The sequence below is a fragment of the Pleurodeles waltl genome, chromosome 7, assembly GCF_031143425.1.
Source record: "Pleurodeles waltl isolate 20211129_DDA chromosome 7, aPleWal1.hap1.20221129, whole genome shotgun sequence".
Lineage (NCBI taxonomy): Eukaryota > Metazoa > Chordata > Amphibia > Caudata > Salamandridae > Pleurodeles > Pleurodeles waltl.
This window is the reverse complement of record NC_090446.1, coordinates 869,591,340-869,606,784: the sequence shown is the minus strand read 5'-3', so window position 1 is coordinate 869,606,784 and position 15,445 is coordinate 869,591,340. Positions and strand designations below refer to the sequence as shown.

At 42.7% G+C, this 15,445-nt stretch overlaps 1 protein-coding gene across 7 annotated transcripts in view; it reads right to left on the bottom strand.

The window, feature by feature from the left end:
- The window catches only part of LOC138245662 (protocadherin gamma-C3-like), an 830,748-nt gene that overhangs the window by 575,528 nt on the left and 239,775 nt on the right, over positions 1 to 15,445 (bottom strand). The window contains exon 1 of one of the 7 annotated variants that reach the window (XM_069199420.1): positions 6,435 to 9,270. The exons of 5 other annotated variants lie outside the window; for them this stretch is intronic. In XM_069199420.1, the coding sequence (XP_069055521.1) occupies positions 6,435 to 9,185 (2,751 nt within the window). In that variant the 5' untranslated portion in view covers positions 9,186 to 9,270. Of the gene's footprint in view, positions 1 to 2,586; positions 5,197 to 6,434; positions 9,271 to 15,445 lie in introns of those variants that run through there. One more of the 7 variants, XM_069199457.1, reaches the window with a different exon arrangement.

Below are 15,445 nucleotides of genomic sequence, written 5' to 3'. Positions count from 1 at the left end.
GCCAGTGTTCTTTCCCTAAAACAAAGTCAATTTTCAATTGTAACCCAATTGGCAAGAACTTTAGCACCCCTGTAAGTCCCTGGTAAATGGTACCTATGATACCCAAGGCCTGGGTATTAAAGAGGGTACGTAAGGGCAGCAGTGTGTATTTTGCCACTCTAAGGGACCCAAACTCAAACACTTGAAGACTGCCATCGAAGAATGCGTGAAATGGTGCAGACCATTTTTAAAAACATGACATTGCACACACCTGTGTGCAATGCCCAGACCTACTGCATGTAATATTGTAAGTCACCCCTACCACAGGCCTTAAGAGCCCTAAGACAGGGTGCATTACATTATAATTAAGGGCACATCTACTTGAGCAGATGTACCCTTGAGATGCCTAGTTCCATTGCTAGGCATTTCAAGTGTTCAGGAAGCCATGTTGAGAACATGCACTGGGCACTGGTCATTATGAGTTACATGATGGCTTCACTGAAATTACTAGTGTTCAGTATCAATCACCTCATCTTGATAAATCCATACTAATGCTGGTATCAGATTTATTATGACATGCACCCAGAGGGCTTGCCACCATATATGAGCTTCTGACCCCCTGCAGGTGAGATCCCACACTCTCAGAGGCCAGAAACAATACCTACTCCAGCGGAAGATGATCAAACCTCCTCCAGCAGGACGGCTAGCGAATTAGAATATCAGAGACAGGGCTTTCAAAGCCCCTGCTGCCTTTGATCAGTATATCCTGGCTTCCCGCCCGACCTGGGGAACTTCCACCTACCCCCGTCCTGAGGCCCACTTGGTACCAAGGCAGGCAGGAAATTAGATATTCATGAAGGCGTGTTGCAATTCCAGGTTAGTCCCACCCATAAGGTGGACAACCTGAAGTGGACACTCGAGGAAGGGTTTCACCATCTTAATTGTGTTGAAAATAGAAACTCTGGGTCAGGAATATGCCCACTCTCTACAGGAAATGGTCATATAAGGGAAGTAGTCACTCCAGGGGTTAGTAGGTCATTGGTTCCTACCCTACACTCCCCTAAACACATCCTAAATTCAGTATTTGGGGATCCCCCAGACACTAGGACTTCAGATTTGTCTACTGAGAACTGAACAAGAATAAAAGGAGTGCAGTAACTGCGGGAACTGATGACTTTACAACATCTTGGTGCAAAAACCTGCCCTGCTGCTGGAACCACAACAATTGCACCGACCTGACTCATCCAAAAGCTGTACATCCTCCCAAAGCTCCTGCATACAAACACGATCTCCCACCAGTGCCACTTTCCTGTTGTCTTGGGCCATAATCTATTAATCTATGGCATTTCCTTTATGTTCTAGAACAGTTGTCTTCAATATTTTTAATGCTGCGCCCCCCCTCCCACCGAAAAAGAAACATTGGGACCTCCCTCCAAATTTTTATCATTCTATTAAGTTGGCAATGTTTAAATATATCTAGACCTATTTAAACATTGTAGTTAAGTCTTATTACTGTTTTGAAAATGCAATCAGATAAATGATTGCTGAACACACTATTCTGGGTAAGGCAGGCCTTACTAATGTGTTAAAATATCTACCCTGTGATTATTAGAAGTGCGGGTGTGGTGGGGATTTTGGAAAGTATTTGGAGTCCTTTCCCTTTTGACACTTACTTCCAGCCATATATAAATGACAAAACATATTAGTGATGTCCCATTACAGAGCAGTTTATTGCTGCTCATTTTTTTCTGATTAAAATGAAGCACTGTTATCAGCATAATAATTCTCTTAGTCAGAGTTAGCCCCCCCCGATATCACTTGAGGCCCCCCTGAGAGTGCCCCCACCCCGGTTTAAAGAGCCCTGCTCTAGAAGCAATCTTGTTTATGAATCCTTACAGACACGATAATGCACATTAACAATTATTAAGATATCTCAGGTGTCGTACTGTATACGTTTGGCAATTTACCCATCTAACCATCAAGGAAAGAGTCTCAGCTCTTTCTGTCTCCAGACCTTGGCATTGTCTTTTGGCCCTAGAAGTAAATTATCTGCATTAATCTATGTACTTCTGGTTCCATCCAGACACATTAGTATGTGTTTATAATGTTTAGGTTTTTCCCTAAGCCACCATTTCCAATAACATAAACATCGCCCATAAAACACAGAAATCATTAGCTCTGGCAAATAATATTTTGACAAAATAACATACGCGTGTTAGCATTAACTGTATTGAATGAAATACTTCCCAGTATGGAAATTCCCAGACAAATCACAAAACAAATCCAGAAGATGTGCTGCCAAAATTCAAGCACACAGTAGCCGTCAAAGAAAGATGCACTGTTATTGTAGGAATAGGTACTGGTTCACTATACTTAAAACACTAAGTGACGGAGGTATGCTTAACTAAACATCTTTAGTGCAACCACATAAAGGCACACAACATTTGCATTTTGTGGCATTGCTTTTCAAATAGAGTCTTTGACTATGGACCCACTTTAAAGTAATTTAGCAGGAATTAATAAAATCACAAAAACATTCTGTGATCGAGGAAATGAAGGCAAAATGAAATGAGTAATACAACGTTGAATAGGTCTGCATTGTCTCACCTGTTGAAAGCTGTTGTTGCCAACAATTCCTTCCAGAGACTCATTTCCAATGCCTGAGTCATTCGGAGAGAAGAGGATGTCGGAGGAAATATCTTGACTCGATTTGAGAAAAGAGAACTCATTTTGCTTAGAATCCAGGGCCACCCCGACCTCGTATGCGTATGGCAAGGGCAGAGTCCCAATTTGGTAATTAGTTGATAATTTAGGGTCAATGTGTGGATAAAGAGTAGGGACTAGAGAATCAAAAGTCATGGGTCCTTTGGGTCTTCTGCATTTGATAATTACGACCAGCATCAGGGTTAAAATAAACAGGAAGGTAATTAAAGCTAAAGCTACAACTAAATAGACCTTCAAATTAAATTCATCATCAGGTTCATTGGGCTGGTTTCTTAATTCAGGGAGTACCTCCTGTAGATCTTCTGTGAACACCATGTTCAGAGTAGCAGTGGCTGACTGGGGCGGCTGCCCATTGTCCGTCACTAATATCACTACTTTCTGTTTGAGAGGATCTTTGGGCAGCAACACTCGAGAAGTCCTGATCTCTCCAGTATGAAGGCCAATTTTAAATAGTGAGGATTCGGAACTCTGAATCAGCTGGTAGGAGAGCCATGCATTGTGTCCAGAATCAGCATCCACGGCCACAACCTTTGTGATCAGATAACCTGGACCAGAAGAAGGAGGGATCATCTCGAACAATGCAGAACCATCAGGTCCAAGTGTGGGGTAGAGGATTTCAGGAGGGTTATCATTCTGATCCACAACAAACACCCTCACGTTGACATTGCTGCTGAGAGGAGGAGACCCTGAGTCCTGGGCCTTGACCTGGAAGTAAAACTCCCGGAGCTGTTCATAGTCATATGAGCGCTGGGCATAGATCACTCCGGTCTGGGAATTAATGGAGATGTAGGAGGAAAGAGGGACATCCTCACTGTTACTTTGGATGGAATACGTGATACGAGCGTTTTCACCCAAGTCAGTATCAGAGGCTTGTACCTGGTAAATAGAAGCACCAGGTGGATTGTTCTCCACGACACTGACATGAAATGAAGTTTTCGCAAACAGTGGAGAGTTATCATTTATATCAGATAGCTGTAGTCGGATAGTTCTGCTTGTTGCAAGAGGAGGAGATCCTTTGTCTGTGGCTGTGACAGTAACATTGTATTCAGGTGCAGTTTCCCTGTCTAGTGTGTTCGATGTTACAAGTTTGTAAATCTTTCCAGAGGAAGATGTCAATTCAAAAGGCAGCCTCTCTTGAATGTGACACTCTACCTCGCCGTTTTCCCCAGAATCTCGGTCATGAATGTTAATCAGAGCTACCACTGTACCTGGTGTGGAGTTCTCTGGAACTCTACTGGATACTGATGTGAATGTTATCTTCGGAGCATTGTCGTTGTCATCAATAATCTCTATTACCACTGGACAGTGAGCGACCAGCCCCCCGCCATCCTTTGCTTCCACTGACATTCGGTATGAATTGGTTTTCTCGAAGTCGAGAAGACCCTTAACTTTTATTTCTCCAGTTTCTGCGTCCAAGCTGAAGGCGTTATTTGCCGGGTCTGCTATGCTACTGAATGAGTAAGTTATTTTGGAATTTAAACCTTCATCTTCATCTGTGGCTTTCACCTGAAGCACCACTGAGTTATTTGCTGCCCCTTCACTAATGCTGGCTCTGTAGCTCTGCTGACTGAACACTGGGAAATTGTCATTGGCGTCAAGAACTTTAATATGAACATCGACTGTGCTGGACCTGACAGGCTCTCCGCCGTCGTAAGCAGTCACAGTTAACTGGTGGTGGCTTTGTTTTTCACGATCTAAACTCTTGTCCAGGACTAACTCTGCAAACTTGTAACCTTCGCTGCTTCTGATTTCTTCTAGAAGAAAGTATGGGTCTGCGCTCATTGTGTAGCCCTGTAGCGCATTGAGGCCAATATCAGGATCTTGGGCATTTCCGAGAGCAATGCGCGCTCCCGGCAACGTGGTCTCAACAATTTCTAAAACAACTGAACTTTTTAAAAAGAGTGGCGGGTTGTCATTGACGTCCTGGACGAGCACTTGCACGTGAAAAACATTCATGGGATTCTCCACTACAGTATCGAAGGTGATGGAACAACTGGTTGCTTCTCCGCACATTTCCTCTCTATCTATTCTGTCACTCACAAGCAGGTCCCCACTGTCTGCACTTATTGTAAAGTATTGATTCTGTGCAGCAGAAACGACGCGGGGGTTTCTGTCGGTTAAATACCACAAATTCAATCCCAAATCCTTTCCAATGTTTCCAACAACGTGCCCTCGCTTCGATTCTTCTGGAATAGAATACTGTACCTGTCCAGACACCGCCTCACAGAGACAGAAAATTAAAAAAGGGATCAGTACTTGCCGTCTGCCTCTCAGCTCTGCTGTTCTGGGGAGAGCTGCCGTCCCGGCCATAATCCACTATCCTTTAATGTTCAGCACCGCCCAAGCTTTCAATAATATTCAAGAAACGCCTCGTTCCGTTACAACTCAAGGTGATTCTGCATCCCCCAAGCACGGTAAAAAACAAGCCGTGTACTTTCTGCGGAGGCGGCAGCGCCGTGGAAGTCCCTTCCTGTCGCGTCTCTTCTCAGAGTGACTGTACAAAGGGTATGCGCGAGGCTCTGCCGGACCGCCGCCAGCGCCTGTCCTCTTGTCGCGTTATACAACAGCGCCCTCTTGTGACTCAATCCAAATGCTGCATCCTACTCCAGGCAGCTCCATAAAGGACCTCGCTAATCAGTATTCAGACATCTCGCGTCTATACCAATATACTCTTTAATCACGCCTACTTGTCATAACCACATAACAGACACACGCACTTTATATTTTCACGTCACTGTTCAACTATCTGCATTTAGTGCGACGAAAACATACACGCCACCGAAATGAGTGCAACTAAAATGGGCTCCGCGATCACTTGTTTTGTTTATGATAAATCCAAATAGTGGTGATGCACATAAAAAACAATGAGCTACAAACAATATAATGCGAACTTGCCAAACTGATACACCGGGTTCAATATTCAGGTAAAAAGCGTGCAAACAAAGGAAGCATTTCGGTCAACTCTATATTACTGGGGCCGTGGCCATTCGCTGATGGACTGATGGGAATCATACTGCTGATTTGAAGTCAAATCTCCATGTAATGAATATTTTTACATCCGAAAGGGTTGGTACACAGAAAAGGAAGGCGCATATTTATTGAAGAGAAAGTGATCAGAATTCTGTGCTATGCACATGAGGAGGAGCTAAACGAGGGTTAAAAAGCTAAACGAAGGTTAAGAACATGGCATTTGATTTGTCTTAAAGTTTTTTTCCTATACCACTCACAGTCCAAACATGATTTCCAGTTTTCAGAATGATTATTTTTCTTCTTCGTTTCCCAAATCATTATACAACAGTCAGGGAAGTGCTGTGCTCTTTATGAAGGACGTATTGGTTGCCAAACTGAAGATCTCTTGTAAAATATCCGAAATGTTCGATATATTAAGTTAGTTCACACCCACTTTCAGAGTAGATTTCGAGTTTCCACAAATTTTAAAATAAATTGTTGACATTTCTAAATGAATTCACAAGCAATCATTTCGGTGTTTTTCAAAGCCATTAGTATCACTTTGCAAACCAATTGCAGCCCTGTTCAAGAATACACAGCATGATTAACGGACATACTTTCCTCTTTCAGTCTGCCAAACACACGTCTAAGCAGCGAACTGTGTAGCATTCCATTGAAACACACATTTTCCTCTCCATGAAATACAACTTTGAATTATAAGGCACCATGAAAGCACATCTTGTATGGATTTCAAAATAATAATCACAAAAAAATACACTTACCGGAATGATGTGTTGGTCATCTTTACCTATTTCTAAAAAATCTTCAATTAGGGGAGGCCCTTGAATTTCATTTGTCTGGGTTCCTGAAAGTGTGTTGGAGCCACCTAGAACAGGGATCTGGTTACTGCTTGCTACCGTGTCTGTTAAACACACATCATGAGAATAGGCCTGAAGAAAAGCTCTGACACCATCAATTCCCACAAACTGTGAGACAGGAAGTGCATTAAAGTTCACCCCTGATAACTCAGAGAGCTGAGATTCCCTCCAGCGGTGAATCCTGATGGCTAAAAGAAGAATGATCAGGAAAAGGAACAAGAAAGAAATAACAGCAACAGCAATCACCAGATACAGGGTGAGGTTTGAGTCCATGTCTGTGAGACCTGAAGGGTTACTTATTTCATGAAGCATTTCCGGAATGCTGTCTGCCAAAGCTATGGTGACTGTAACTGAAGAAGAGAGTGGAGTCTGCCCATTGTCCTTCACCAAGATCACCAGGAATTGATTTGTGACATCTTTTTCCATAATTGGGCGAGTTGTCCTGATTTCTCCAGTGTGGACACCTACGGAAAATAGTCCCTGGTCTGTGGACCTCAACAGCTGGTAGGAAAGCCAGGAGTTCTGACCTGAATCAGCATCAACAGCTATCACTTTTGTGACAAGATACCCTGGATCCGAAGAGCGTGGAGCTATCTCCACTCCTGAGGAGCCGTCTGTGGGGGTTGTTGGGTGCAAAATTTCAGGAGTGTTATCATTCTGATCCTGTATAAAGAATGTCAAAGTGACATTACTCTCAAGTGCTGGTGAACCACCATCTCGAGCCTTTACTTGGATTTGAAATTCTCTGAACATTTCAAAGTCAAACGTTTGGAGTGCATAGACAACGCCAGATTCAGAATTAATCGATATGTAAGATGACAATGGCAAATCCAAAATCTTCCCATCAATGATGGAGTATGAGATTTTTGCATTCTTCTCCCAATCTGCATCTGTTGCTTTAACGCTAAAAATAGATGTTCCAGGGGGCATGTTTTCAATAATGTAAGTGCTGCGTGACTTGTGTTTAAACATTGGTGGGTTGTCATTTTCATCTGTAATCTGTAGACTGATGGTTTTACTGTTAGAAAGTGGGGGAGTTCCACTGTCCGTGGCTATAATCGTTATGTTATATTGAGCGAACTGCTCTCTGTCCAGGGTACCATCAGTCACCAAACTGTAATAACTCCCAACTGACCTCTTTAATTGAAAGGGAAGGTGAGGAGGAAGGAAGCAAGTGACCACACCGTAGACTCCGGAATCTCTATCAAAAATTTCCAGAAGAGCAATGACTGTACCAGATGGGCTGTTTTCTGAAACTTGTTTGAGAAGCGATGACATAACAATCTCTGGTCTATTGTCATTTATATTAATGACTTCTATCAAAACTTTGCATCGAGATGAAAAACTTCCATCACTTCCCTGGACTTCAAATTCGTAAAATTCAGTTTCTTCAAAATCCAGCTGCTCATTCAAAGATATTTCCCCTGTAGTAGAATCTAATAAGAATTTTTGTGAAGTCTTGTCCATGATTTTGTAAAGCGAGTATTGTACTTCCGCGTTCGATGTCTGGTCAATATCAGTAGCTCTAAAACTGCCCACCACAGACCCCTTAGGCGCATCTTCCCGCACAGTAAATTTATAGACAGACTGGTCGAACACAGGGACATTGTCATTCACATCCTGCACGTTGATGTTAATCTGCATTGTGCCCGATCTGACCGGATCTCCTCCGTCTGTGGCTGTCAGGAGCAGTTGGTGAAGAGCCTGTTCTTCCCTGTCTAGAGGTTTCTCTAGGACAAGCTCGACACCATTTGCTCCATCTGCACTATTTTTCATATCCAGGGTGAAGTGTTCATTTGATTCGAGCTGATAGTTATGAACAGAGTTTATCCCTTCATCTGAGTCCTGAGCCTCGGGCAGCACAAAGCGTGTTGCTGGTGGTGTGTTTTCAATGATTTGTAAGGTCATTTGTTGAACAAAAAACGTGGGCGAATTGTCATTAATATCTCGAATTTCTACTTCGACCGAATAAACTTCAATTTTTTTTTCAGAAAAAATCTCCACATTTATTAGGCACTGGGTAGCGCGTCCACAAACATCTTCTCTGTCAATCCTTTCATTAATGCATAAATGCCCGTTGATTGGATTAAGAACAAAATACTGCTTCCTACCTCTGGACACAATGCGGACTCCTCCTTCTGATAATTCCTTAATATCCATTCCCAGATCCAGAGCCACATTCCCAACAAACGAGCCTTTCCTCATTTCCTCGGGAATGGAATAACGCAGCTGCCCGGAAGCGGCTTCGCAGACTGTCAATAGAGCAACAAGAAGTAGCAGGGGAGCACCGGAGTAACAGCGCCTCGATGTCTGAGCACTAGAGTAACAGCGCCTCGATGTCTGAGCCCCGGAGTAACAGGGCCTCGGTGTCTCAGCCCCGGAGTAACAGCCTCTCGTTGTCTGAGCCCCGGAGTAACAGCGCCTAGGCGTCTGAGCCCCGGAGTAAAAGCGCCTCGGTGTCTGAGCCCCGGAGAATCTGCGCCTCGGTGTCTGAGCCCCGGGGTACCAGCCTCTTGGTGCTTGCGCCACGGAGTACTCTCTCGGCGTCTTCTTATCCCTGCTGTAACAGCGTCTCGGCGTCTGGCTCTGAACCGCGTCGTTGCGGTACACTTCTATGTGAGCCCCTAGATAGTATCGTCTCTCTGTGTGAGCCATGGCAGACAGTGCAGCTTTCCTTAAAGGCCGTGAATTTACTGCAGGGACCCCAGGTATGAACAAACTTCCACGATTGGGAGATCTCTGAATAAAAGCCGTTTCGGATTCATCTGTATTTTTTAGGTATAAAACCCACGTGATCTTCAGAACCCGTCGTTGCATTTGTCTTTCAAACTGGTCAACAGCGACACTCAGTGTCTCAGTCTCTAACTACGTCTCTGCTCAAGAGAACTGGAATCCCGCTGAAATGCGCGATTCAGAGCAACTTTTATTTTCTCTTTGTTTAGCTTCAGTTCCCACGTCCGAGTGAATAATCAGAAGGAATAGAATCTTCCCAAACCAATCAATACAAATTACTGATAATTCATGGTAAAAAGATGTAACTAGCTTGGGCGCCAGGGGTATCTCTAAAATACAAAAGCCACTCTTAGAAGAAAAAAAAAGGAGACAAAAATGTAATTATATCAGTTTGGATATATATGGGAATCCAAGCGTGGAAGCAGGGCACGAGCCTGGAATGGCTAAATTACAGGGCCTGATCTTGTCCCAGGAGGACTGGTCAGCCCGTTCACAGCCACGCATCCATGTACTACTCTTTCCCTCCCTAGAGTGGTTTAACTTAAGTAATAATAATACTAATAAAAGCAGGACAACAAAGCGGAGCAACATTTAAAAACGTGCCTTTGTACTATGTGTCTTTGTAGACAAGGTAAGCTTGAACTCACAAGTGTCTCATTATACAGCTGTAATCTGAATTAAATGTCATGGAAGTCTATTTTTAATGTGTTTGCTGTGATTAAGACCGCGCCCTCTTTACAATTTGTTAGGCCAGGAGAAGAAGTGATATGAACATGACAACAGCCCGGTGCTTTTCCTTGTGCTTTTATTCATGTTTTTTTAAGAAAGGCATTTTGACATTTCGTATGCATGGAGCGTCAGATTGAACGAACATGTCATATGTATTACAAACAGTATACAAATGAAGAATAAGAAACAATGTAGTGAGAGCATAGTCTTTTGGTAGTTGAACGGCGAGAGTAGGAAATATTCACCCAATGGCTGTATAGCAGAACGTATAAGCAGAGAATCTGTGCTCAAATCCAGGCTTCCCCACTTGATCTGAATGAGTGATCCTACGCAAATCCCTATACTTCACTGGGACTCATTTTGACTGAGTGGAAATCTGAAGACACCTCGATCCTCACTTTTGTCTGATTTAAGAGACAAAAACGATAACTTTGACGAAATGTACAGTACCCATGGCAAACTAACATCTCTTGGTCCATTCACTGTACCTTCGTCAGAGTATTTTAACAGATGCCAATGCAGTGATTTCAAGCAATGTACTAAAATCAAACAGAGTGCAGCCATTAATGTATACATGATTCGAAATAGTCTTTAATATGAATTTACCTGACGTTTGGTATGATTTCTACATGCCAGAACCTTTTCTGGCTGTGATCCTTCCCTGGCTCTTAAAGATAAGCCAAAACCCCAGGCGAATCCAAACCAATTTCAACGTGAGAGTCAGTGATCGTTATTCTTTTTTTGCAGCTGATTTGCACTTATGCAAAATGCATCACAACAGTGACAAAATTGTATTCTCGTAAGCAGATGATGTTAGCAGAATATCAATTCGTTTTTTTTTTTAAGTTTAGCCCTTCTGTTGGGGGAATGTTGATGAGGAGTAAAAAGCAGAACAGATGTGCTTTCAGTCCCAGAATCAGACTGCATTGATAGGCATTTGCTGGCTTTTGCAATAGTCTCAGTGGTGCTAAGGTTAATATGAGTTTTCTGTAACAATGATGTCTCTGCAGTTTTGAAAATATATATTCATCATGTAAGGTGTTGATCTTCCATGGGAGTAAGAAATAGACATGTCTATGAGGATGTGGTACATAATTCAGTAATGTTGGAGAGTTATGCAATAGATCAACTTACTAAAATGGTGACTTCATTTTATTGTGCAATACAATTAAAAAGTTATAAACATGATTATTTGACCTGCACTCTTTTAAAGTCAGCTTCAGCTAAATCTTCTTCTTTGTTTTTTCCTAGTCCATAGTCTGGAGCTATGATCCATGCAATAGCTGTAACTTGCCCTTTCTCAAAAACCATGACATCCTAACCTATGGCACCACTGTGTTGCAGGGTCATTTCCAGTTTTTTGGACAACTGACCCAGTGTCTTCTACATATCACAGAGTCACAGTTGGAATCATGCTGCCTCCTTTGGGGCAGACTAGCATCAGTTCATCTTAGAGAAGGAATTGACGTCTTTTACTGAAACACTACCATGAGTAGTGCAATGTCCTGGATATCATCACTTTCACCCACTGCCAATTACCTTCTTGGTAAAGCCAGGTATCTACTACCTCAGAGAGCTGATGGGAAGCCACACTGTCACTAGCAAACAATGGCCTCCAGACTGCCCTTAAACACACTCCTTGCCAATTTGGTTTGCACTTATGCAGACTCATACAAATGTCAAATTCCCATTCAATGGGCTGATTTCATACAAGACTCTACACATATAGAAATGTCCAGGGATCCCAAAAGCAAATACGTTTAACATAAAACCGACAATCACAGGTGGACACCTGTAGTGTGCCAATCTCTAATTTGGCAGCAGGGACAAATGGACACAACGTTCCAAGGTAGCAACAGATGCACTTAGACTGGGTCGAGCTGTGGACTCACTAATCAGCCTAAGGTCAATGGACATCTAGCAACTAATGCTTGAGTCAGTTCCACACACTAATGACCAGCCAAATATGATTTGTAGGTCTCGGGGAGAGATGGAGATGCTCCAGTGAAGAGCTGATCTCCTTTTGCTCCTCGATAGTGAATGCACTATAATGCAACATAGAAACTTTCACAGTCAAACCGACATAGTCTCAGCTTAGTCCGTTCTGTTGTAGCCATTTTCTCATGAGAGGACTAGTAAGGGGGCTGCACATTTGTTGCACCAGTAATTTGGTTAAGGAGGACACTAGCATGATGTGGCTTTGGAAGAGTTTATAAGGTTCAGTAAATTGTCCAGATGAGCATGCATCTTCTTGCCTGTGGCGGAACTGGGGACATGAAATCAATTTAAAAATATTATGGGTACTGTGATAGTACTGAAAAATATTGAGTTTGTGAAAAATAAACCAGGCAAAAGTGGTGATTTGAGCCACAACTATCTGAGAATGGAACATTCATGTTTACAAATAATGGAGTACAGTTTGGAATTCAAGTAATATTTATTTCATCAAATTATCTCCTGCCAGTTAGGGAAGGTTAATGCTGGAGGCATTGGTATGTCTTGTAGTGGGGGTCAGTAGCACTTGATTGCCTCTTTTGATGTAGAACTTTGAAGTTTATGGTTGCTAATAATTAATAGCTTTAATAATTCTGTCCTGTTTGTGTATCAGGGTTTGTTTGTATGTCCTTTATCGGGCCTGGAATACTCTCCCAAGTCCCTAACACTGACCTTATGGTCCAAGATACAAGGAGAATGGGCCTCGGCCAGTGTGTCATGGCAGTATAGTCACCTAAACTTACACTGTCAACACAGGTATTTCTTCAGTATGTTATCTCTAGTAAGCTATGCCTGACATGAATGTGTGTGGGGGATATTTGCATTGGTGAATGTATTTTAATTTTAACCTTATTTCTGTGAGTTTGTGTACAGAATTTGGCATTCAGTAATCGTATCCATTCTATTTAATAGGTCCGAGGTTTCTTTGGGAGGGGCTAGGAAGGGTGGGGTAGCATCTCAGCTGGGTCAGAAGCATATGGAAGCCTGCTTGCTAATCGGGAAACAGCAGAATGAGGATGGGTCCGGGAGCGGGCTCAAGTACTTCTTGGAATCTCTAGAAGCCAGGCCATATACTATGGTGTAAGTCACTTTTGAGGACTATGAACTAGCTGAACTACTGTTGTTGCTAGAGCATGAGACTCTTATTCTCAGGTTTATAGGTTGTGCCCCACGTTAGGCGCCATGTCGTAGGACTCTTACCATCAATGTAAGGCTGCTGAGTTTAAGGCTGCAGCACCACCATTTGTGAGTGACTGAGTAAGTCTCAATGGAAGCTGTTGGACTGGCTGCGTTGGCTAGCCAGCAGCACATCACCCAAACCAAGGAAGTAAGGATGATTTCTGGCAGTCTAGAGGCATAACATCACAAAATAAAATGATGGACGGAGTGTTGAAAATTTACAAAAAGTCACCTCCAGTCACACATCTGGATTTAATCCATCTTTATTTTGCTCACTACATCACCCCTGTTCAGACCCAGTAATATGCAAAACAGTCTTGACCCTGTTCCCCATAGGAATAGTCTAGCTCGAACTGCCAGGTCAGGTGCTACCTGGATCAGAAACAAGATCCTGGGACTGGTTTCAGTGTATCACCCCACATCAGCCATTCTAGCTTGAATCAAGTGGTGCAGCAAGCAATGGACCCACATCTGGGCATACCCTAGCCAATTAGGGCATGCACTTAGCAACATCACAAAATAAAATGATGGACGGAGTGTTGACATTTTTAAAACACTCACCCCCAGTCACAGATCTGGGTTTAATCCATCTTTATTTTGCTTGCCACATCACCCCAGTTTGGACTCATCCTACAGACATAACACTCAGAATTCGCAGGGAAGTTGTGGTTGACAGATTGTACCCCTTTGTCTCATGTACACAAGGACTTATACACATGAAGACAAACAAAGAGAAGCAAGAAAAGTTTCAATACATTTTATTGAAGCACCTGGATCCCAATCTATAAAACATGAACTGTGATTGTTAGGAGCAAGAAGCATAACACAGCAATGATTGTGACCATTAGCATGAAAAATATAAACAGTTCCAACATCCTGGAATCGGCATGAATCTAGTGTTTTCTACCTACACCATAATCTCTAAACCTGAAAGCATGTTAGTGGGTAGCCCTTCTGCCTGTTCTGGTCTACAGGAGGAGTTCTAACCCAAAACCTGAAGTGCAGTAGGAGTGAATGTTTTGTTCTGTTGGCATTCCTCTTGATTAGCTGAAAGACAAAACCAGGGTTGGTGTAGCTGTTGGCACGATGACAGACAGAATGCAAGGGCTCTGGCTGGAATCCTCTCTGCCCTCGTTTGGCCTGTGTGGTGTGTTTTTTATAACAAAACATGCTGTGTTCTGAGAACAGGACTGATGTGATAGTATTGCTTTGATTAGAAGATTGGCTCCCTACTCTTGGGCCAGCAGTACTAGGTAAACTGTCATGTACAGCCTTGAGCAGAGGCACAGGATGAAATGTTGTGCAAAGGAACTAACAACAATGCTTTTGCAGAAAGGCAGTTGATTAGAATATAACATCATTGCTAGAAGCAAGCCATGCTAAAATATAATGAAATGAATAAACAAAATGAAATATGTATCTGGGTAAAAGGGCACAGGCTGAAGGTCTGAAGATAAAAATAAATGTGCCCAAGCAAGGTGCTAAGATGAACAGACAACAGGGGTGACTCATTTGATGATTTCCTTTGGCAGATAGAGATGAGAGATGTATGCCCTTTCACCAGGATCCAATCTTCCTGTTGTCCTCACTTGGATGGCTCCAAAAATCAACAGCTAGTGACAACACTTACAGAAGCTAATGTGCTGTCTTGGACTGTGACTGTATGAGTTGAGCTTCAATAAATATAATGAATGGTCTCATTCAATATCCTGAGTTTAACAACCTGGTCATTTTCTCCCAGGAAAACATCAAACCAGAAGTCATCTTTATTGTTTGTTGATGTCCTCTGTCTTTAACATGTTAGGAATTCTCCTTTGCTTATGTCTGTCTTGCACAAGTAAGTTGTGGCAGCAGTGGAGTTTGACTTGATCACCCCTGCTTTCATATATGCACATTCATTATAAATCTACAGCTCACATTGGGTATGAACTATGCCTATTAAAATTCAATGTGTGTTTTAGAGGGATCAATCTCATTAGTGGTTCTTTTTTGCACAGATGAACATACCAAACACATAGAGTAGTGTATTTAATCAATTAGTGTGGTATGTAGGTACTCACAAACATTTTCCCAGGGGCTAAAAAGTTTAGTCTATAGTGTGACTGAGGGCTGCCCTGATGCCGGAAGGGTGGCAGTCGGGGTGAGGGGTTGAGATGGGTATAGGCGAAGCAAAACATGTACATCTAGTGACTGACTTGCACAATGTGAAACCAGAAACCTGGGAACAACCCCAGCTTAGCTTTTTGACCAAAGTGTGTGATCCTAGGTAATTCAGTTAC